We start from the raw sequence: 24,934 nt of genomic DNA, 5'->3' as shown, positions 1-24,934 counted from the left end.
TTGGTTTCACTGACTTTTAAAAAAATTGTTTTTCTGTTTTTGGATTTCACCGATTTCCATTCTGATCTTTATTATTTCCCTTATTCTACTTTTTGGGGGTTTTAATTTGCTTTTCTTTTTCTACTTTCTTAACAGGAAGATGAAGTTTTTGGTTTAAAACCAAAACCTTGGTTTTAAATCTTTCTTCTTTTCTAATATATTCATTTAGTGCTAACATTCCATAAAATTTTACAAGTTGTGTTTTTATTTTCAGTGAGTTCAAAATAGTTTTAAGTTTCCCTCTGAGGTCTTCTTTGACTCATGGTGTATTAGGGTTTTCCAAAGAAAGAGAACCAGTATAATATGAATTATATTGGAGAGAAAGAAAGATTATATGAATGGGCTCAGTCGGTTGTAGAGGCTGAGAGGCTCATCATCTTCCATCTGTAAGTGGGGGAACCAGGAGAGGTGGTGGTATAATTCAGGATGAGTTCAAAGGTCCGAGAACCAGTGGAACTAACAATGTAACTCCAGGTCAGAGGCTGAAGCACTGAGAACTGGGTGGTCCTGATGTTAGTTCTGGAGTCCAAAGGCCAGAAAACAAGAGCCCTAACATCTGAGGTCAGGAAAAGATGGCCGTTCTAGCTTAAGAGGCAAGTGAGACCACCCTTCCTCCATCTTTCTGTTCTCTGTGGGCCCTTGCTGGATTAGATGATGCCCTTCCAGAGTGGTGACAGTGACCTTTTCCACCCAGTCTACTGATTCAAACATTAACCTCTTCTGGAGACTCCCTCCCTGGCACATCCAGAAACAGTGTTTTACCAGCCCTCTGGCATCTCTGAGCCCAGTCCAGTGGACCCACAAAATTACCCATCAGGCACGGGTTCTTAAAAGGGTGTTATTGAGCTCCCAAGTATTTGGGAATATTCCAAGGACATTTCTGTTATTTATTTCTAATTTCATTCTACTGTTTTCAGAGGACATTATTTTTAGGACTTGAATCCTTTTAAATGTAATGAAACTTGATTTAAGGCCCAGAATATGTCTGTGTTGGTGAAATGCCTCCGGTGTACTTGAAAAAAAAAAAAAAAGTCTTCTGTTGTTGTTGAATGAAGTGGACTACAGACTGTGTACCACAGCTAATCTTTTCTTTCCACTCTCGTTCCCTCCCTGGAGAAAATGTTAACCATCGCTTTTTAATCCTTTCAGAAATTTCCTGTGCAAACATGGGTTTTCAACTATACTTAAAACGCGTTAAAAAAAAACCCTGGGGTCACGTTCTACCCCCAGTTCTACACCTTGCTTTTCTCCACCTCTCATATCACTCAACGAGAGACCCATATTACTGCAGACACAGATAATTCACTCTTTTTAACAGACGTATAGTATGTCGCTGGCAGATGGGCTGAGACTCATTTAACCTGACTCCTGTTAATGGATCTTCAAGTTGTTTCTAGTCTTTCGCTACGATGCTGCCACAATAAATATTCTTTTTACTTAAGTCGTTGGGCCTATGGGGGAATTTATTTTTAGAATAGATTCCTATAAGTAGAAAAATTGGGTTCAAGAGCACGAGCAATTTAAATTTAGTTGGAGGTTGCCAAACTGCACAGAGAGTCTTCCAAGTTTCTTCTTCAGAGATTGAAAAAGAGTTTCTCTTTCTCTTGACTAAAGGAAATGACCTAAGAAATTAAAAAAAAAATACCTCCTCCAACTTCTTTTTAGATCATTTGTATCATACTTAAACATTTAAGAAGAAAAATTTCTTTGGCCCCCAGTCCTGATTTGTCTTTTCTCCCGAGGAACCCCCGATGCTCAGGTTTTGCCCTCCACACCAGCAGAGTGTCCCACAGTCTTATGAATCGTCCGGCCTTCACGTGACTGTTAATATACATCCCTGTGCACTGCTCTGCCGTGAGGCTGGGGCTGAGGCCAGGGAGGTGCAGCAGGCAACGCAGAGTGAGTGTGATCTGTCTGTAAGACATAAATTTCTGGAGCCACTGGGGTTTTGAACCAACCACTCAAGGAGATCCTGGATAATGTCAAAAGTGGAGTTTTTATGGGAAAGTTTAAGAGCGTGCGTTGAGTGTGTGTGCCCGCACGCATGCTCTCTTCCTTTACAGCAAACACCGGGGACAAGAGACGAGGTCTCAGTCATAGCTGACGATTATTTATGTCATTAGATTTTACGTGAGCTTGTTAGACACACAGTAACAACCATCTTGACCACTTATCATTGAACCTTAGGCCAAGGAAGAAATGAAGAACAGGGGGGAACAACAAAGAAAAAATTCAAAGAGACACAAGGAGCCTTTCTGTTTGCTCCTGATGGGGAACAAAAGTGAGCTTCCCGAGTAACCCAGATTCCTGGGAAGTCAGTCTCTGGCATCCAGTGCATCATCAAGTCACAGAGAGACAGCGGCATCTGCATGGTTTCCTGATTATATGTCCTTTCTGAACCCAGAGTGGGGAGGCCACACTCTGAAAAGCAGGATGGCCCAAGATGCTTCAGGATGATGCAAAAAAAAACTTTGTTAAATTTCATGCCCTTCAAAGAAAGCAATTTGGGAATGATTAAATAGATACAATACACTCATTAAATACTCCGTGATGAGATCACAATGACCAAAATCCATGCTCAAGCCCTAAATTTCCTCAAGAGTTGACCAAGTAAAAGCGCTTGGCCACGTTGCCTCCGGTACATGCCCAACCCGAGGGCAACGAATTCACCCATGGGGGGGGGGGGACACAAGGCCTGAAAGCAACGAGGGCCCAAAGCCCCCAGGAACCGGAGAGGAGGGTCTTCACCATCATTCTCTTTCTAACCATTGACCAGTCAATATGCACTGAGTGAATGTCTGCACCCCACCAGCTGGCCTAGCTCCGGCAGAGCTCCATGACATCAGCGGGTTTCAGACAAGAAACACGTCAGCGATGTTTCTCTCCGTTTGGATGTCCTGATGTGTCGCTGCCGTGTCACTCAGTGCGGATAAGCCCGAACCATCCCACAGAGGAGGAGACACGGGCGCGGGGGACCTGTGGAGTGGACGACAAGCCCGCTGGCTGATGAGTTCGCTGCACAGGGGTCTGCAGTCAGGACATGGACCCTGCCGAGTGTTGCTCATAACCTAGGTGGGCTCTGTAGGTCGAAACTAGAATTTTTAGGTAAAAACCTCTGACTTTTAAATATGGCATAATTAGAAACACACCACACACTGAGAGAAAAGCCAACAAAATACATCCGGAGGCTGGATTTAGCCCTCGGGTGACCAGTTCATTACGACTGGGACCGACATCCAGTCCCTCCTTCCTGGAAGCGCTCGGGCCACAGCCACGAATGACCCTGTGACGGCGACTGTACGTACCCGCAAGCGACTCGGAACTCTGGCTGGGGACGTTGTGCGACGTGTCCTGGAGGACGTAGGTGGACGTGGAGATGGGGGAAGGGCAGATGCTGCTGGCCGGGACGTAGGCCGGGCTGTACGAGGGGCTGTAATACTGGGCGTACTGGCTCTGAGGGAAGCCGGGGTAGGAAGGGTAGTCCTGCGGAGGGAGACACACGGGCGGTGAGTGAGGGCAGTGCTCCTGCTCTAGGTCTTCGGTCTCCGGCTGATGAAGGCGAGGCGCCTGGTGGGACGGGCCTACTCTCTCTGTCGCCCATTAGAACAAACGCTCTTTGAGGACAGGGACTTGCCCCAGCAGCAGTCCCGAAGAGAAGGGTGGGGGATGGAGGAGATACCGTTTGAAGAGTGGAGAACGAAGTAGTGAAAAGGACAGGGGAAAGCAGGTAATCCAGGGGCCCTTCCTTAGGTGCGGACTGGATGGAATTCTCCCTGAGTAATGCTGGAATGGCATACTATTATGTCAAAAGGATCTCTCCAGGGAGCAAGGGAGCTGGGCTCTTTGTGTGCCAACTCCGGCCAGTCTTTGAGAGCAGCTCCCGAGGGTTTCAATTCCCCGGCTCTGCCTGCCTCCCCTGTGTATTCCAGAAAACACCTGTGGGCCCAGGGGTGCAGAGATTGGCAGCTGGAGGTCAGTAGGTGCACCCTGAATGACACAGGTGAGGACCCGACAGCATCCCCCTGCTCACTGCTGGAACCCCTGGCCTGGGACAGTGAAGGGCACATGCAGGCACTCAGTAAATACTCAGATACTAATTAATAAATTAATGGCTAATAAAGACTGCATACTCACATGCCAAGGAGAGTAAGTGATGCTTTAGGTTCAAAGGGTTGCAAACACAGCAGTACCTACATGGCATTAGGGATCTAGAATCCTCCATGAGGGAGTTTTGGAGATCAGAGAATGCCAGTTCTCTTTCATCAAGCTTTGCCTAAACCATGGAGATGGTCCAACTCTCCCACAGCAGTGATTGTTTTAAACACCCAGCTCCATCGTCACCATAAACCACAGCTCCTCGGCCCTGCGAGGGACGCGTGGACAGTTCTGCTTCCTGGGCCCGTCGCAGACCTACTGCCTCAGAATTTCTGGGTGGCACTCGGGCAGTCTGCGTGCCTGCAAGTTCCCGTGGTGAAGCCGACCAACCCCCAGGGGAAAGAACCATGCCTTAAAAAGTGCTCTTGTGTTTACAAGTATTGTATCTGTACAGAGTATACTGACAATAATACCAAAGTGTATAAAACAATTTTCACGTGTTACAGGGTTAGAGTTATTTAAGGTTCTTCCACTCACTGAAGAAATAGTGCATTCCTCACATTTAAATGTGTTCAGTCTTCCTACAGCCCATCTACCTTGGGTGCTTTCTTATTTTTACTTTTTAATCCTCAAGGAGGTCATGTTTATTGATTTTAGAGAGAGAGAGAGAGTGGGGGGAAGAGAGAGAGAGAAACACTGATTGGCTGTGTGCATCTCGACCAGGGATTGAACCTGCAACCCAGGTATCTGCCTCGTCTACAAACTGAACCTGTAACCTTTTGGTGCACGGGATGATGCTCCAACCAAGCGAGCCACCCAGCCAGGGTTCCCTCGGGTAGTTTTAACACTAGCGTGAAAGCATGTTCGCCTTTTATTTAGAATTAATTTTAGACCGAGAGCAAAGGTGCCCAGATAGGGGAGTTCCTGGACACCTTCTGCAGGTTAATTCTTAGTTCACTAAGTGAAACCAAGAGAACCAAACTAGGAGCCAGCACTCACCTTTACGGTGTTGACATAGTTCGATTTAACCAGCATTAATAAAGCCCCCACTGTGTGCTGGGCACTCCACACTAGGATACAGAGGTGAAGAAGATAAGACTTTTACCCTTGAGAAGCTCCCGGTCTGCCAAAGGGCACATGAACTTGCATTCATATATTCCACATTCAACAGTCAATGGGGGTCTTGGTCTCAGGTCAACATCGCCTCTGGCGTCTTGGAAACCTTCTAGGAATTCCACTTTCTCTGCCTCTGCATTGTGTCTTTCCAAGGGCCACTGACACAATCTTCCCTGTGGTAGCCCAACGCAGGGAGTAGCAGACTGGATGTCTGGTGGGGGTCATGGGCAGGAGGGGGCATTCCGGGTGCCCTGGTTTAAGAGGGCTCTGCAGGGAGAGAACCGAGGGGGCAACTGGTGGGTCTACCTGGTGCACACTGCCGAATCCAGCCGCGCCGGTCAGTCCGTTTGCTCCTTGATAGATCCCCGCCGTGCCTGCAGGAAAAAGGGACGGGGGGACAGGTGAGGTGCCTTACAGTCAGAGGGGGTGGTGGAGGAGCAGGATGTCGCAGAAAGTGGGGGGCCTCTGAGGTCCGACAGGTTGGGACGGAACCTGTGACCCTGGCAAGTTCCCAGACCTCTCTGCACCTCATTTCTCTCAATTCATGAATAAAATAAATAATACCTCCTCAAAGAATCATGGTGAGAAGCAAATGAGATCATGCCTAAAGCACAGTTTCCAGTCGTAGACAATTATGCTTTTAAAGAGCATATTTTCCAATTGTTTCCAATTGTGGAAACTGTACAGAGAGTAGTTTCCGTTCTGTTTTATTGAAGTGTGCAGCTCAGTGGTACTCGGTACCTTCACATCCCCGTGCAGCCAACACCACTACCCACCTCCAGAACATTTTTCATCTTGCAGAACTAGAATGTTTACCTATAAAACAAAACTCCCCAGTCTCCTACCCTTAGCCCCTGGCACCCACACTTCTGCTCTGTCTCTGTGAATGTGACTGCTTTAGGTACCTCACAGAAGTGGGCTCACACAGTATTTATCCTTCTGTGATGGCTTATTTCATTTAGCACAGTGCCTTCAAGTTTTATCCCTGCTATGGCACTCGTCTGAATTTCCTTCTTCCTCTGGCTAAATAATACTCCTTGTGTATATATACACTGTATTTTGTTTATCCCTTCAACCATTGATGGGCACCTGGGTTGATTCCACCCTTTGGCTACTGCAAAGAATGTTGCTTTTTTGGGGGGGTGTGTTTTATACGCTGTAAAATCCCCCCACCCCGAGTGTCAGTTGAATGACTTTTAAAGTAAAAAACTGCTGTCACCATGATGCAGTTTTAAGACATTTCCATCACCTCCAGAGTTCCCTATGCCTGTCCCAGGTTCTCCCCACTCCCGTCTCCGGCCTCAGGCAGCCACTAATCTGTTGCTGATTCTACAGTTTTGCCTTTTCCAGAAATTTCACAGAAGTGGGATTGTACACATGTATTTCTATCTGGTCTCTTTCTCTTAGCATAATGCTTTAGCAGCTCATCCATGTCTTAAGATGTATCAGTAGTTCATCCCTGAATAGTGGTCCATGGTATGGATGCACCACATCTAATTTGGGTTGCCATGGATAATGCTGCTATGAGTATTTGTAGACATGCCCTTGTGTGGATGTACGTTTGCATTTCTCTTGGGCAGATTTCTAGGAGTAGCCCCATGGGGTCGTGTGATGAGAGGATGTTTCTCCTTTTAGGGTCGGGGCACACTATCTTCCAAAGTGGCTGTGCCACTTCCTCACGTGACAGTCCTGCCAGCAACGTAGGTTCCAGTTTCCCCAGCACTTTCTTTGCTCAGAGTCTTCCGTGATGGTGTTTCAGGTGGTACCTAGGGGCATCTCACTGTGCTTGTCAGTCCTGTCCTCTAATGACTAAGTACGTTGGGCATCTTTTTGTTTATGGGCCACTCGTATGTCTTCTTTGATAAAGAACTATCCAAATCTGTTGCCCATTAAAAAAATGGGTTTATCCTCATTACTGAGCTGTAAGAGTTCTTTACGTGTTTGGATAAAAGTTCTTTGTCACATATATGATTCGAAGGTATTGTCTCCCAGTCTGTAGCTTGTGTTTTCATTTTCTTAACAGTGTGTCCTTTGAAGAACAAAAGTTTTTAAGTGAGTTTTTTCTTTTATAGATCTTGCTTTTGCCACCTAATGCAAGGTCATTCAAATACTTTCCTAGGTTTCCTTCTAAAACTTTTATAGTTTTAGCTCTTACATTCAGGCATGATTTAATGTAAACTAATTTCTGTGTACGGTACGAGGGGAGGGTCTAAACTAACCTTTCTGCACTTGGACAAGCAGGTTTTCCAGCGCTGCTGTAAAAATTTATTCTTTTCCCCATGGAATCACTTGGCACCTCTGCCAGAAATTAATTTCCAACAAGTGTGAGAGTTTGGTTTTGGACTCTCCTCTGCCCCACGGATGTCTCTGTCTTCCACCAATGCCACCCGGCTGCGTGGTTGGAGTGACGCAGCGAGTTTTGCGGTCAAGTTGTGTAAATTGTCCACATTTGTCCTTATTTTTCAAGGTTGTTTTGGCTTCTGTACATACATTTGGCACTTACATGTCAAGTTTAGAATAAGCTCACCGATTTCTAGGGCCCAGAAGGAAGTGGTGCTACATTTTTCAAGCACGTCAACCCGGAATTCCACACCCAGAGAAAGTGTCCTCCAGGACCGAATGGAAAACCCAGGTGTTCTCAAACAAAGAGAAGCTTAGAAGTCTGTTGCAACAAGTCCACCTGGACGGAGTGGGTACAGAAGGTTCTCGAAGCAGGACCTTTCCTTACAAATGAAAGGAATCTCGAAACATCAGGAAGAAAGAAAAAGAAGGACAAGCGTCAGGGCATGGGTAAATCTGTGTGGTCATGTCACCAACTCAGTGTACAGTTAGGTTCCCGACACTCTGCTATCAAAGTTTTGGAATGACTTTTTCAAAAGTGTTTTGTAATTTTATTAAATATTGGAATGGTTCCAAAGGCCAATCTACAAGGTAAATGATACCCACGTGTGGGGTGAGGGGCGTAGGTGCTGGGCACTGGGAGAGTTGGGGGGAGGTAATCTGCCAGTACGTGCTTTCACAGGGAGCTTGGGGGGGCCCAGGGAAGGGGTCTGCAATGCCAAATGGGGAGGGGGCGGGGCCGGGGCCAGGGAAGGCTTCCTGGAGGAAATGACGCCTCAACTTTTCTGAAGGATGAGTAGGAACTAGTCGGATAAAGAGAGCAAGAACCAGGAACGCGGCCACACCCAGGCATTCTCTCCTGAGCCCTGTGATGCGGGGGCCCCTCTTGAGGGCCCAGAAACCACAGAATCCGTCTCAGCTGTGTGGCCTGCTGGGGTCCCATTCTGTCCTCAGAGGCCTGCCCAGACACATCTGGCAGAGGGCTTAGGCCAGCCTATTTCATTCAGGGTTATTTTTGGGGGTCCTGGTTGCCATGGCAATCCTTCTGGCCTAAGAAAGTCTCCTGGACTCAGTGTTTTCTCACCTGATTTTTCTTTTGTGTCAACCTTTTCAATGATGCCCCAGGGCAGGTTTGCAAACAAAGTCCCTTGGGACTCTTTGTCACAAACACCTCTTGTTTGTTTTCAGTTTGGGACCTGGGAGAATCTGGAGAATGGACAGCTGAACAAGCTGCAGGTTGCTGAGGGCGGTCACAGAGCCCCTGTGGGGAGAGAGCCGAATCCTGCCAGGGGGGACCCAGGAGGAAGAGGGCAGGCGGGCCCAGAAAGGTGGTGCCAGCAGGCGGTCCCTGGAGGGTTTTGTAAAAGGATGCGCATTGAGCTGGAATGTGGAACACCGACTTCTGGCCTCCGTCTGGCTGGGGGAATGACCACTGAGGGCTGGGGAAGGCGAGGACAGGAGGAGGGAAAGGTCCTCTTTTAAGGTGATGGGGGCAGGTCTTGCTAGGGGTCCCCCAATGGTCACTTATCCCTTTTCTGTCAGATTAACAGAATCTCTGCTTTTACCATGAGTACATGGCGGTTAGAATAAACACTGCATCTCCCACCTTCCCTTTGGCTGGTGTGGCCATGTGACGAGTTCCAGATAAGGACAGAGGAACTGCCCTGACTGGTGTGGCTCAGAGGGTTGAGTATTGTCCTGCAAGCCAAAAGGTCTCTGGTTCGATTCCTGGGCAAAGCACACGCGTGGGTTTCAGGCCAGATCTTGGGTTAGGGGTATTCAAGAGACAGCTGATAGATGTTTCCTTCACACACTGATGTTTCTCTCCCTCTCCTTCTTCCTCTCCTCCCCTCTCTCTAAAAATAAATAAATAAAATCTTAAAGAAAAAGGGTAGAGGGATTAATGTGTGGGACTTTCTGGTTGTGCCCTTAATGGGCAGGGGTGGGTCTTATCCCCGCCCCCCCGGAATGGGACCAATCCTTTCCCTCCAGCATTTTCGACGTTTTTCTCCTCATCACCCCTCCCTTATGGAATTTTAATAGTACAGATGTACTGTGTACTTGTTCAGGTATTTGTATATATTTGTGTTTAACATAGAAAAAGAGTATGGTATTTTTGCTCCCGTCCCTGAACCACTTTTCTTCCCTCTCTGGGTGACATTTCTCTCATTGAATGCATGTCCGAGTGACTCACTGCACTGCATTTCACACTAAGGTGAGGAGACACCCGCTCCACCACAGTGATTGTGGGGAGTGCTGGATCCCACAGCACCTGGAGGCGGCGCTGGTGTCAGGAGAGACCCCCTCATCACTGGGGGCTGTGATGTACATGACCTGCCCCTCGCTGCTGGCCACCCTCCAAGGCGGACTGTCACTCAGTTTGCAGAAACTGGGTGTCGGAAAAGTTCCACGGCCCGCTGAACAGCATCGAGCCTGAGATGGAGATTTTAAGCGAAACAACACGCAGCGAAACCAGTTTTCCCACAGGCCGATTGACGGAAACAAGAGTTAAGTTCCTGTGGCTCATTGCTGGTCCCAAATACAGCACCAAACTTCTAAATAAAAGACCCCAAACACTTCTGATATTAAACATTAAAGTAAATATGAGCGATGCATACATTTATAAAAGATGAGCAAACACAAGTAGGAGAATTCTTTTCCGACCCACTTATTCCAGTTCAGGGTTGAGGACGGCTGGAGCCGATCCTGGCAGCTCAGGGTGCAAGGCAGGGCCCACCCTGGACAGGACGCCCTTCCACCCCGGGGCACATGCTCACACTCACGCAGACTGGGACGGTGCAGACACATCAGTTCACCTCATGTGCACATCTGTGGGGCGTGGGAGGGACTGGAGTCCCTGGAGAAAAGCCACACGGACGTGCGTGGGGAGATCATGCGGACTCCACAGACAGTGGCCCCAGCCGGGAACCGATTTGTTTTCTCATCAATGTTATAACAACGTTATTTGAGGACCAGCTGTAAGAGCATAAAAGAGTGGCCGCCCACCTGTGGGCAGGCCCCTACGAACCTGGCGCCAGGCGTGCGATCAGGAGGGCACCTGGGCACCTGCCAAATCCCAAGGCTGACTTTACAAAGAGGGTATACACGTGGGTATGGTTAGTGGGGAGACACTGCAGGAAATGCCAGGGAGGTGAGCGCTTTATGGATGGGTCTCCTCCCTTCCCTGCTGAGAACACACTCCATGATGGCTGGCTACAGGCGGGCGGTTTGGTTTCACTCTGCCTCCTCCACCAGTCACTCCTGACCATGAAATCGCAGGCGAGCAGGTGCGGGATCGGGAGGAAGACAAGCACGTCAAGACAGTGTTCTGACAAACACTGGGGCATCTTGTCACACAGTCACGTCCGGGTTGCTCGCCCTGAGCCGGGATGCCCGGGTGGGCAGAAGAAAGAGCAGGAATGAGTCACCCAGCGGCTGGGCTCCAAAGTTCAGGCCCTAGAGTCTGGGAGGCCTTAAGGAACAGGCTAATGTTTCCGAAACTCTCTGTGAGAGACCAGTTTTCAAATGCTTGCCTCCGGGCATGACGATGAGGGTTCATGGCACCTGCCACAGGGAGTTCACTGTGTGATCAGATAGCTCCCGAACCGATTGATATCCTGTGCTGAGACAAGTCCTTGGTCATGTGCTTGGACTAACTGCCATGCAAGTTTCTCACTCTAAACTCTTCGTTCTGTGTTTACGTATCACAGGCCAGTAACAGTTTGTGGACAGGTCCCTGTTGACGCGTCAACAAAGGATCGATGTAGGCAATTGGCTTAATGAGATGTGTAAAGGGGAGCAATTCTCCTGGCTATAGAAACGGGACAGGGCAGGAGGGAAGGGACAGGAGTAGGCAGAGAATGAGGGTGAGCATGTGGTCCTGGGCAGAGGGATTCTATTCTGTGTGTCCACACACAGCTGCTGAGAGAGCAGTGAGACCCCCAAATCAGTGTGTGTGCTGAGTCCGAGACAGGCAGAGCTCAAAGCCTGACAGGCCCAGAAGGTGAGGGAAAGAGCACAGTCACAATATCAATAGTGACTGATACAGGGCTTCAATGTTGGGGCACAATAGAGGATGGTGGGGATTGTGGCAAACCGGAATACACAGTTTCTATCTAATAGGGTGGCAGTCTGTAGCAGACATTATTTGGCATTCCCAATTCTTTCCTGTCTTGCTAGCTTCTTTCTTTGCTTTCCCAGTTTCCCTCATAGCTCCAGGATGACCATGTACTCTAGTTCTGGTCAAGGAGGCTTCTGGGAAAGACTTCTCCTTTATTCCTCTGCTGGCTCCTTCCCTAGATTATGTAAGGATGTAATGCCTGGAGCTACAGAAGCCGTTTAGGGACATGAGGTAACAAGTATAAAATAAAAAGGCCTACATGCTGAGGTTGAAGGAGTGAGAGGATGAAAAGAACCTGATCCTTGGAGATATAACAGCTGCCAAACCAACCTTAGGGTCCAGACTTTTTACTAAACACACAATAAATGTCATTATGGTTAAGCCAATGTTAGTTGGGCTTTTTGTTACTTGCAGCCAAAAGCATTCCTGACTGATACAGTGCTCCTCAGCTCTAACTGACCTCTGTCACCTAGAAATGTGAGTCAAATGTAGCCAGGGCTTCTGATTTTTCAAGAGAAGTAAAACATAAAACTTTGTACAGAAAATTCCCCCATTTTTAATGTGGGCAACAAATGCAAAATAGTTGGGCAAACCAAAATCAAAAATATGTTAACAGAGTAGATGTGGCCTGTGGATTTCTAGTTTGTGACCTCTGTCTGGTCTAGCAGGCAGAACAACCCAGGATTCCTGTGCCCACCATGGGGCAGACACAGCAGTGAAGAGCCCTGACTGGAAGGGGCCTCCTGGACCAAGAGAGTGGAGGACTTGGCAGTGACCTGTATCCCACTAACAGACAGAGGCCCAGATGAGCCCCTGGCACCACCACACCCCCTCAATAAGATTCCGGATCCATGGCCAAAACTCTGAAGAGTTTGGGGAAAGCCCCCAAAGACTAAGATGGAACTTCCCCACCAGCCCAGGGAAAGGGTGGCTCAAAATAGAAATCATATTGAAATGCTGAAAGCAAAGTCAGTTCTATTTTTTGCCCCCTTGAGCTTGCATTTTGAGATTTACATGTTTTACTCAAGATACAGAAGAATTTTTTATGCCCCTGGAACAGTGCCTCCGGCCATGTCCGGCACCTGCCACGGGAGCCCATCATCCCCTTTTGTTATTCTGCAAGTCATTAGGTCAGTTAATCCAAGTTCATGGGCACATCTCCTCATTAGTCCACCCAAGACCCTTCTTTCTCTATTTCTGTCCCTTCCTTCTCCACAGGTGAGAATTCTAATGCCTGCGCATACTCTTTTGGTCTGTCTGCGTTCTTGGCAAAGAGGGCACTAGTGTTCCGTGGGCAGACGCCTCATTTCGGTAAATTCTGTGTACATTCCACGTGGCTTCTTAGTTTTTTTTCACCCACCATGAAGTTCTCAGGCTCCATACTCCCTGCCACAGGGACGCTCTGCCCCAGCCCATGCATGCCCCGCACACCGCCCCCCTGCCCGCGTGGGCGTTCTGCATCTTGCTGCTCCTGCTCTCTGTTCTGAGAGATCACCTGGGACCCCTCCTTCTCCACCCATCACCACAAGGCTGCCCTGTGAGCCTGTAAGTTTCCTCGGGACATGTTCCCTCATCCTGAGGGGCTGCTGGCCCTGAGGTTGCAGGGACCCAGTGTCCCTAAGGCCTGGGAGAGCTTTCTGCACGGCTTCCAGGCCCATGTTCTGCCTCTAATGCCTATGGTTCCCACACCCCTGCCGCCCCCGCCGCCCCCGCTGCCCCCGCAGTGGGCATAATTGTTCTCGCCGGTTTCCGCTACCCTAACAGGACAACCGCGATAGCTCATCTGCTGCCTGTCATGTACGTTTCTGCTTCCTCCTGGACTTCCCTTCCTTGCAAGCAGACGCTGACAGCCACCATGAAAACCTCCCCTTCTTTTCCCAGGCCACGCTCAGCTCTCACTTCACTCAAGCCCCGGAAGCCTCTGCTACTGGCCTTAGCAGTTGGACAAATAAGAGCAACAGCCCCCTATTTACTGAGCACTTTCACCTTCCCCAGGGCCAGCCAGTTCAATTCCCACCACAGCCCTAGGACGTGGGTCCCATTACGAAGCAGCAGAGCCAGAGTTCAGGCCCAGGTCGCCCTGACTCCGCGTCCCAGGCTCCAGGCCAGCGAGCGGCCCTGCCCTCTGAGCAGCTGTGGGAACTGGCACAGGTCCCCGCCTGCCTCCGTGTTTTCAGGTCAACCTGATTGCACTGTCACCCAGAGGGCTGACATGCCACCCCGGGCAGTACAAAGAGAGCCCCACAGATAATCCCGATGAGCAAGTGTACCCTCCGCCATGTGACCTGCTTGGAATTCATCTTACGATTTCGTTCCCCAGAGCAAAGGAACCTACTGTACCAGGTCCATGGTGGCGTGCAAACTCGGGTGCTCATTTGTCTTAATTAAGTCTCACTGGTGCCAGAATCAGAATACAATTGTTTGAAACATGCCGGAACTGCAAGTGAAAGTGGTTGGGTGTGTACCTGGGGGGAGCTGATATAAAAAGAAGTCAGCAGTTAATGTCTGAAATGAAAAGGCCACAGCAGGCAGAGAGGGGTGAGCCTGTTAGAACACTACCCACCCACGTACCCCAGCCCTGGCCCAGATTCCGGGACAGGACACATCACAGATCCTCATGGGTCACTTTTCCTGTTTTGCTATATCCGTATACAAAGTGGGGAAGGCCAAGCCCTGGCCCCGCCCGTTACTCTTCATCCATTCAGACATTCACTCATTCATTCACTACTGGTAAATCTCTGCTGAGCGCCTAGCATGTGCCAAGGTCTCTATCTCGGGAAAGAGCTGGGGGTCTGTCTTCTTGGATTTTCGAGCCTGGGAGCTGGTGGGAGACAATGGAGAATCCATACATCATTAACTGTTTGCCCTGGTGGCTTGAGACAAGTGGCTGAAATTTCCAAGCCTCAGTGTTCCCGCCTGTAGAATGGAACTGAGCAGTTTCTTTATTCGGTTTGTTATGAGGCGTCCTGGGAGATGAGCGTAGAAGGGGCCGGCCCAGCACAGAGTGAGGACTCGGTAAACGGTAGCCGGGAGTCTCATCCTCTGTGTGGTAGTGGTCGCCGCTGGAGATGTCAACAACGGAGGTATGTCACTGATTCACCTTTTTTCTTTTTTATAGGCATGGGAATAAAAACATGCAGGGAAAATTAAAAAACAAAATAAAGCAACGTGGATAGGGTGAACAGCTGATCCCGAGTGAAAACAAAGGGGTTTGGGGATCCAGGCTGATCCCTCTCTCGGCCTCGAGACCAGCAGTGCCAAGCGGCCCACGTGCCAGGAAGAGAGGCGGCCACATCCGTCGGCCTGACACTGCGTCTGGTCCACCTGCCACCTCAACGACCCACACAGGCACCCGGGGCCCGTCCCGCATCTTTGCTCCACATGGAGTCCAACCCACATCTGTGTTTAATCAAATCAGTTGCTAAATGTCACAATGGCCTCATTCACAGGTAGCATAAAGCATATTTAACTGGTAATAAAACAATCCGCATTCCTGAGAATGCCCTTTCAGAGAGGCTGCCCTGTCACTGGGCCTCTGCCACACGAGTCGGAGTGATGCCGGCGCAGCGGTGGGTGGGGGGGGGAGGGGGCCCAGGGGGGCAAGGATGCTGCAGAGGAGACGGCTGTCTCGTGTGAGCCTGTATGTGCTGATGCAGAAGGATGTCCAACGTGCAGAGCTGGGTGGGAAGAGGCCAGTGCAGAACTGTGAGGCTGCTCCGAGCACCTGAGACTAAACCTTGCTATGTGTTCATTTCAGTTGTGCGAAGGATTGATGAAGTCGGAGGGCCTCTGAGCTGAGGTGCTCGGAGGTGGCAGTTGAGCAGAAGTTGAATGGGTGGGAAGGAGCCAGCCAAGTGCAGGTCTGGGGAAAGAGCATTCCAGGCTGGGGGAAGGAGCAAAGGGCAAAGGGCCTGAGGTGCGAGGAAGAGCCAGAAACCGAGTGTGAGTGAAAGGCAGAGAAGGTGGGGAAGGGCAGTGCCCACGGTGAGGTCAGCGCAGTCTTTAGGGGCTGAATCATGCAGGGCGTGGCACTGGGGAGTCACGGCAGGGCACTGGCGTTTGTTTCTGACTGCAGTGGGAAGCCCAGTTAGGATTTGTAAGCAGGGGAGTGACACGACCTGAAACAACACAGGAAGGACTGACTGTGTGACTTCCTGACTCGGGGCAGTGGGAACAGATCAGGGGGGCACAGTGGGTCCCAAGACATTATTCATGCTGCCAAGGGTCTCCCCTGGAGGGATTCTTGGGAATGGTCACCCATAAAGGTCAGAGTTTCTGAGACAAATTACAGATACTGGTGAGAGAGTTCACTGATAGAGTGCCCTGGGAAAGCAGTGAGGTTACACTGTCCTGGCGGAAATCCGGCAGGGACGGAGCATGTGACCTGGACGCATCAGTGTGTCACATTCCCCTGCCCACCATGATGGCATCAGGGGTGTGCACCTGTACTAGGCAGATCCAGATAAAACAGAATCTGCAGATGTTGCTTGGTTTACCAAAGAGGTAAACCAAGAGGCTGGAGCTGCTGCAGCCACTTGGCCACCACGAGGGCCTTGGGTATTTACACAACTGGCCACCTCAGAAAAGTGCTAACAAACCCATTTTTCACTGATCAGATATACCAGACGTGTCTGTTGAAGAACAGGTGGACGATGGAATTGTTCTCCTTGATGTTTCTCCCCCTCTCATAGATCTAAATATCATCAATTTTTGTGAGCAGAGCCTCTTCAATGCCCTGCAAGTCTACCCACTTTCCTCCATCCCCTCCTCCACCAGCTCCATGTCCTTGCCCCTATCATCTCTTTGCTTGGGGACTGCATGGTCTCCTCCTTGACTTTCCTGCCTCTGTCCTGACCCTGGTTCCATCCATTCTCCTTTTAGCCACTCCCAGCCCTTTCTCAGACCAGTAAGAGTCACCCTGACTTCCCGTTGCATTTGAACTCCTGCCTGTGTCCACAGGACTGGTGTGACCTGCCTCTTTTCTGACCTCACTGAACCCCACCTTTCCACCCTGCTGTGGGTTAAACTGCATCCCCTAAAAAGACACATTTAAGTCCTAGCCCTCGGTGAACGTGACTTTATTTGGAAAAGGGGTCGTTTCAGATGCAATCAGGTTGAGATGAGGGCGTAGTGGATCATGGTGGGTCCCAATCCAAAGATCTGTGTTCTCAAAAGAAGAGAGAAATTGGAACCCAGACGCTCGGAGGGGAGGATGCCCGGTGAAGGGGGGGCAGGGACTGGAGAGGTGAGTCCATAAGCCAAGAGACAACAAGGATTGCTGACGACCCCAAAGGCCAGGAGAGAGACAAGGAAGCACTCTCCCCCAGAGCCTCCAGAAGGAACCGACACTAGAAACACTTGACTTTGGACTTCTGGCCTCCGGAACTGTAAGTGAATGCATTTTGTGGTGCGAAACCACCCAGTTTGTGGTTCTTTGTTATGGCAGCCTTGGGAAACCAGCCCCCACCCTCACCACCTCCCTCATGTGAGGGTGTCTGCACGGGAACCCCTCTCCGCCCAGACAGCCTTCCTGTAGCCTAGCGCCCCTCAAATGTCAGGGTGCACAGGAATTGCCTAGACCAGAGTGTGCAGGTTCAGGGTGCGACCTGAGATTTCTGACATTGTCCCAGGCGATGCCAATGTTGCCAGACTGGGGGACCCGGTGGAGGCCCTGGCCCCTCCTCGGCCAGGTCTTGCTCAGATGGGACCACCTCTCCCCCAACTCCAGCCACACCCTACAGGCTACCCTATTTTGTTTTCTCATCTGGCGGCACGTATCGCCCTCTGAAGTCATCGTCATATTTAGGGGCCCCTTTATTGATTATCTCACTCCCACAAGAACATCAGCAGGAGAGCGGGGGCTTTGTCTCTGGCCCAGTGCTTTGTGCCCAGTTTCTAGAAGAGTAGGCAGCTCTCTGGAAATCATTCCCGAAAAAAGAAAGAAACATCTGTCTTGTTCTTGGCTCTCTTTTCCTTTCCTAGCACAGACCTGGCACAGAATGAACATTCAAGATCTGTTTACTGAGTAAATGAATGTAAAAAGTGAATGAACCGACCACGGTAGTTTCTGATTACTGAGCACATACTATGTGCCGGGAACTATGCTAATTCTCTACCTTGGTGATGCTAGTTGACCCGCCACCTGACAAGAACTGAACAAGAGAGGCTCTCCTGTGATCCTTTTCGATCATGTCACCACTATTTACTGAGCACCTACTATGTGCCAGTCTGTCCTCAGCCCTAAGGGCTGGAAGAAAGAAATCACTCCTCAGGGGAGCTGGTGGGAAGTGGATGGAGAGGAACAGATATGTAAAATAATGTGTTATGGATGGTGATAGGAGCTGGGGACAACCTGGGATGGGAGCTAGGCGTGCAGAATACAGGTGGAGTGTCCAGGGAGGGCTCGACATTTCAGTAAAGGTCGAAGCCCAGGGAGGTAAAGCCACTTATAATTTATAACTTGGAGATTATGAGTGGCAGAGCTGGAATTCAAACCCGGGACTGCCTGACTCTGGGGCCTGTGGTTTTTCATCTCTGTGTTCTCCTACTTCCAACCTGCTGGAATTTCCACCCCATTGGAAGGTTCATTAACAGTTGCTGCGGGGGTTTGATTTCACCTAGCTAAAAATTCCATTCTCCCTCTTCCTCCCAGCCCACTACTAGTGGCTGTACTGGTTGTATGGGGTTCTGGTTCCTTTGCAATCGATGGCCGCCTGCCGGGCTGTTTCGATCACGTTTTTGCGGTGCCAGCCGCATGCACGGTGGCTACGCTGCATTGGCGTAGAGCACGTTTGTCACTCCCTGGCAGCCAGACCTCAGCAGTGAGGGGAGAGCCTGCTGGAGGCCAGGGGCTCGCCAGGGGGCAAAGAGGCCAACATCTGGCTTGTGACGGGGTGGCCATCCAAAAAGCCACAGTCCAGCCTCCGGTCTAAAGTTTCCTGGCAATAAAGACAACCTCCTCCAAATTGATACTTTTCCAAATAGGGAGGTCAAGTGCTCACCAGAATGACCTCCCACGGCAATCCTTGAACACCTCGTAAGGTCGCAAATCCCACATCTGTCCCGCTTCAGAGCCTCGTAAAACGGTGCATTGTTCTCAGGTGCTCCTGCAGTATTGCTGGGTGCGCGCCCTTCCCGTGTGGACCCCGCCTGCCTGCTCTCAAAGCTACCCCTCTGGAGTGTTTACCCCAAGGAGTAAGGTTCCTTCCGCAGACCTGTAAATTCCAGGCAGGCCCATCTAATGCACCCCAGGAGGATGTGGGAATAACTAACGCAGAGACCACAGCTTCCCTTAAGATGTCTCCCACTTTCAGATCAAAGCCGTCTTGTCCTTGGTCCTAACAGTCATAATTCACTCCTTGCCCTAAAACCTCACGCTGCTTTTAAAGGTTTGATGGTCTGAGCAGCTGCGGACCTTGGCTTTCATCTCGGCTGGATTTATTTCCCCTTCTCTGGTCAGCTCTTCCGATCGTGGTAGCGTAACTTATTTCCAAAGTTCCAGAATTTGGGCGTCATTCCTCCCCACTTCCACAGTCACTAGTGGGTGATTTTAAGGCTGTCTTAAAACTCAATGGGATGTTCATATGTACAAAGCACATTCTATACATGAGGTCAGCTCACATGGCCTGGCCATGAGTCCTGCTGAATAGTCTGTGTTTATATTTCCCCCCTCTCTCTCTGCACAAGGAAAGCATTTAAAGCAAGCGGTCATAGGGCATGGGCTCTGTGGGTCAAGGTTAACATCACCGGTAATAAGAAAGACCGATGTCATGTTGCCCCTGATAAGATGCACTGAGGATATGACATCCCTTGTGTGGTCTCCTGGCCCCAAAGGCATAACCTCAACCTAATCACAAGAAAAAACATCTGACAAATCCAAATTGAGGGCCATTTGACAAAATGCCTGACCAGTGTCTACCCAAGTGTCAAGGTCACCGAAGACTGCGGGTCTGTCCCAGACTGAAAACCAGAGCGTCACCACAACTACATGCCACGTGGGATCTGGATTGGATCTTGGCACGGAAAATGGACATTTGTGGAAAAACCGTGCATTTCAGATGAGGTCTGTTGTCTGGGTGAAGGCACCGTGGCACCGCTCATTTCCTGTTCCGGAGGACCGCGTTCTGGTTCTGCAAGGAGGTCCTGTGGCGGGGGGGGCGGGTGGTGGAGGCTGCATGGGAGCCCTCTATAGGTCTCTGCAACTTTTCTGTAACTCTCAACTTCTTTTAACATGAAAAGAAAAAGAAAGAAAGAAAGAAAGGAAGGAAGGAAGGAAGGAAGGAAGGAAGGAAGGAAGGAAGGAAGAAAGGAAGGAAGAAAGGAAGGAAGAAAGGAAGGAAGAAAGAACACAGATTCTGACCGGCAGAGTTTGAATCTGCTACTTACAGGCTATGTGACCCTGTGCAAGGTTCTAAACCCCTGTGGGCCTCTTCCATCTGTAAAATGGGTATGAAAACAGTGCCCACCTGATAGGGTGACTGTGAGAATCAAGTGAATGAATACAAGTAGTGCGTGGAGAGCTGCACTGATACTCAGAAATGTTGGCGCAAATGCCACCCGCTCTTGGCATCATTTTGCTCGTTGCTCCCACACTGCTACTTCCCCTTTGCTGGGAGAGGATGAGGTGAACTAGGGACAGCGATTCCGTATCCTCTGTCAGCATATCAGTCCATTTCATGATATCTGCCAGGGAACTGCTGCCCAATATTCTAAAAACTAACACAATAATTTTATATAGAAGTCCAGATTTTATATTATATTTGAACAACAAAGTAAGGGAAGCTCTGGAGAATTGGGCCTATTTTCTCATGAGTAATCATACACTGCAATGAGTAGTGTATACTCATTTAGATGGAATGCGTGCTTGTCATGTTACCATACTCCCCTCTCCTCCCTATTGCCTCCCCAGCACTAAGGAAAAATTCTGCCTTACAGTTAAAAAAATGTTTCTGTGCATCTGTTGTTGGCTGAATAATGCTCCTCAAAGATGTTCATGTCCTACATGACAAAAAGGACTTTTCAGATGAGATTAAATGAAGGATCTCAAGGAGGGAGGTTACCCTGGATTATCCAGGTGAGCCCAGTGCAATCACAGTGGTTTTTCTAAGAGGGAGGTAGGAGGGTCTGCCCGAGGCAGGAGATGTGACGTGGAAGCAGAGGCTGCAGCGATGTGCTTTGAACACAGAGGATGGGGCCACAAGCCAAGCAATGAGGGCAGCGGCCAGAGGAAGTGGAGTCTGCCCCCTACCCCCCAAGAAGGAGCCCGGGCCTGCCGACACCTCGATTTCAGATTCTGACCTCAGAACTGTAAGATAATGAGTTTGTGTTGCTTTAAGCCACTAAGCGTGTGGTTTTGTTAAAGCAACAGGACATGGACACGGTGCTCACGTCTCTAATGAAAACAAGAGAGAGAAATACAGCAGAGGCCATCCAATTTCCTTAGGCTGCTCAGCGCTCTGTGCTCACTGGTGCGACCTGTCCTGCTCCTGGGGACACTTGTGTTTGCTGCCCCCAGGCCAGGAGCCTCATCTCACTCACTCACACACTCACTCACTCAGGCACTCAGGTGTGCAGGCTTTATAACCACTGACTGAGCGTGCAATTCAGAATGACACAGTCCCCGCCCTGGAGGATCTTACCTTCGAAGTGGGTGTTCAAGGGCATTAAACATAACATTTAAGCTTCTAACAGAGAAACATCACAGTCTCTGAAAGTACACAAAATTTTAGAAGATGGGCAAGTTGCCCCAATGCCATTTAAGTTCTGTCTTCACAGTGACCTGGAGGAAACATGTATCATACCCCGACCTGACCACCTGAAAAGGGAGAACAGTGAAGCTCAGAGAAGTAACGTATTTAAGGCTGTGCAGCTGGTCAGGGGCAGGCCAGCTCCAGCAGGAGCCCAGGCTGGCTCCCTCTCTCTGTCAGGGACACACCGGGCTGCTGAACTCTTGAACTCACCCAAACGGTCAGCACTGAAGCAGTGGCCCATTTTATAGTGACCGACCTGGCCCAGGGCTGGCCCTGGGCTGGGCTGTTTGTGGTCACAGCCACTCTGTGACATGTTATGAGCAGATGGAAGGACTTGTCCAGAAAAACCAGACCAGCAGTGACTCCACACTTGGCTGGGAGGACTTGGACCCGATCCACCCCCAGCAGGAGCCTCCCACTGAAGCTCACACGCTGGACATCGAAACCGAGAGGGCTGGGAGTTCTAGGGGACAGCAGACGGGGTCACTGTCATCCTTGGGCACTTCCACATCGGCCATGGGTGGCCGGGCCTGATCACTGCCCCCACTGTTTGTTCCTTCCTTCTCCTGCATGGTAACAGAGCATGTTCGAGCTGGCCCATGGCTATCTTGGATGAATACTACGTCTCCCAACTTCCCTTGTGCCCAGGCATGGCCAAGTGTCTAAGATGCAGCCAATGTCATGTGACTGGAGGTCACACCTTAACAGGAAGGCACGACTCTTTCCTTTCCCCTCCTTCCCCTCCCCGCGGGATGGTGGAGGCCTGGTGTGAGCCATCCTGGGTCATGTGGGGGAGGGCAGCAACCAGGGATGGTAGGACGACACCACCCACGGGGCTTGGGTCCCTGACTCTTAGAGCTGCTCGCACCAGTCTGTTACAGAAGAGAAGAATAAACTGCTAGCCTGTTGAACCCCTGTGCATTGCGGGCTTTGTTATAGTAGCTGAGCACACCCCCCACGCTATTCCCAAACCCTCACACACCACGGAAGCCAGACGAGACTCTCAAAGGCAAGGTCCTGCCACATTTCTGAGAAAAGTCTCTCGCTTCGACAGTGATTCCATTACTTACATAGATGTTGAGGAAAAGATGGTGGGGGAGAGGGCAGGGGCAGCCCAGACACACGTTTGTGTCTGTGACAAATCCATGCGAACTTGGCCTTCCAGCCACTCTGAAAACTTACGAGAAGTTTTTAAGATAGAATAAGGTAGGTTACCTTTAAATTCAGGACAGGGAGGAAAAAGTAGACTTACAGTTGTCTGTATGGAAAATAATACACTAGTTAATAAATAATCATACAAGAATAAACGCTGTTGTGTACCCACACCTGTAAACCTACTGTTGCCCCGCCCTGTGCGGCTGCCAAGAACCCTTCTGAAGCCCGTCTTCAATGCCAGCCCTCCCACCTGGGGCTGGGCCCCTTTCCTGTCTCCCTTCTTGAGCCTGGGCTGGCCGTAGGACTTGCTTTGACCAACAACACGTGGCAGAAGTCCTCTTCTGGAACTTCCGTGCTCAGGCCTTCAGAGAGCTGCTAATCTCCCCCTTCTGGGTCTTGGCACCCAGCTGCCACGCTGTGAGGAACTTCCCTTGAAGGGAAGTTCTTTACAGAACCCAGATTTATGTCTCATAGTCTTTCTGCTGGTCCAGGGTCCTACTGTGTGACAGCAATGCACCGTGGTGCAGTAAAAGGCCAGGTGGAGGAGAATTAAAGTGCCCAGCTTATGGCAGGATCAAAGAAGTTAAGAAACTGGTCAAAGGCCGCCCAGCTAGAAAGCAATGGGGAAAAATGCTAAGTCAGGCCGAGTCCCCAATGGGGGAGAAACACTGCTTTATATGGGCGCAGGGCCGCAGGAAGGGTGCTGGCGGGAGGCGTGAACAATGGGGTCCGCACTCATGGACACGGGCAGCTGGGAAGAAGAGAGACCGGCTCTAGCTGCAAGGCACCTGACACGTTCTTCCTGAGACTTCACGCGACCTTCCCGGCAGAACGATTGCTCCCCCTTTTCAGACGTTCCCTTCCCGAGGGTCCCCCGCCTGTGCCTCCGTTGGGCTTCAACAGACATCTGCACCAGGGTGAACTTTCATTCCCCTGGAATAGGTTTGCCAGTAAAAACAAAAGTGGCCTCAACATGCAGAAGTTCACAGAAAAGCCCTTTTATGGGAAAATACAACATTCATGCTCTTGGGCACTGAGCTCTGTAAGAGAGGACGGACATTCTTTTATCACAGCTCCGTCGAGCTGGAGGGGGTCTGAGGCATTAACCCTCTCCTCTCCCCTCCCTCCTTTACTTCTTGAAGCATTTATAGTTGTCTGATGGTTGCTACCCAACATCCATGTCCTCGACCAAGGGGTTATATGACCAAGAGTGACCATATGACACAAATTCAGCCACTCCAACAAAACCTGAAAACTTCTGCTTTCCTAATCATGGCTTTGCTCCTTCTGGATTCGCTCTTCTTCAGCCTGCCTGGAATATGGAGGTGAGGGCTGGAGGTGAAGCAGCCCTCATATGACTATAAGGTGGCACGAACTACAATGAAAGCTAGATGCTAAGGACAGCAGGGAAGAAAGAGAGGGGGAAGCAGGGACACTGAGTTTTCTGTTGCTTGTGGCTGAATGAACTCTAATACTGTGTGCCAGATGCTATGAGTCCTATGGCGTAAGGTCTAGTTTCTGCCACCTAGAAGCTCAAATATAGCCCGATTCTTGCACTTTACGGATGAGCAAACTGAGGATCAGGGACAGAGACAGAATTAGAACCCAGATTTATGTCTCGTAGTCTTTCTGCTGGTCCAGGGTCCTACTGTGTGACAGCAATGCACTGTGGTGCAGTAAAAGGTGATTTTAGATGACTCCCCTTTCAATTCTCTTTAAATCTCTCTCAGAGGCAGCTTGACTCAGAGGTAAGAGCTTGAACTTGGGAGCCGGGCTGCTCGGGTCCAAATCCTGGCTTCATCACTCATGAGCTGAGTAGCCGAGACATGGCCCTCTCAGTCCCTCAGTCTCCTCCTCTGTAAAATGGACACAATAATAATTTCTATGTTATACATTAGTTGCAATCCTTTAATGCTGTAGCATCTGGAACAAGTAAGCATTAAATAAATAGTCATTATTCCTAGGTCAAAAAATAAAATCTCTAATACTTGCTAATACTTTTTAGCTAAGAGAGAACAGCCTTCGGGTTTGGAGCCTCAGCTAGAATTTAATGATACTGTTTTATTTTCAGTGAATTTATTTTTGCCGGTTCCTTCCATTTACGGCAAACAATGCCAACTTTCCACTGACGGTAGGGCTATAAATTTGCCTTTTCAAATAAATTTATTTTGGGCCAAAGAAGTCTTTAAATTAAAAAAAAAACAGTACAGCTGGTAGGTAAATGTGACAAAATCATGAATGTTCGAGTGCCTGAGGTATGGGAAACACTGTCTGGACCAAAGGAGAAAAATCCGGGCAGCACCCACCCTGCACTGCACGT

At 49.8% G+C, this 24,934-nt stretch overlaps 1 protein-coding gene across 2 annotated transcripts in view; it reads right to left on the bottom strand.

Annotated features, from left to right (window-relative positions):
* EYA2 (EYA transcriptional coactivator and phosphatase 2) overlaps positions 1–24,934 on the bottom strand; it is a 201,548-nt gene that overhangs the window by 63,614 nt on the left and 113,000 nt on the right. For both annotated transcript variants that reach the window (XM_037164709.2, XM_037164710.2), the window contains exons 6-7: positions 5,557–5,624; positions 3,345–3,522 (exon numbers count right to left, since the gene is read on the bottom strand). In XM_037164709.2, coding sequence (XP_037020604.1) covers positions 3,345–3,522; positions 5,557–5,624 — 246 coding nt within the window. The remainder of the gene's footprint in view (positions 1–3,344; positions 3,523–5,556; positions 5,625–24,934) is intronic.

The sequence above is a fragment of the Artibeus jamaicensis genome, unplaced genomic scaffold (assembly GCF_021234435.1).
Source record: "Artibeus jamaicensis isolate MK-2021 breed Jamaican fruit bat unplaced genomic scaffold, CSHL_Jam_final contig_685, whole genome shotgun sequence".
Taxonomy (NCBI): domain Eukaryota; kingdom Metazoa; phylum Chordata; class Mammalia; order Chiroptera; family Phyllostomidae; genus Artibeus; species Artibeus jamaicensis.
The sequence above is the reverse complement of the archived record's forward strand: the minus strand, read 5'-3'. Positions and strand labels throughout refer to the sequence as shown.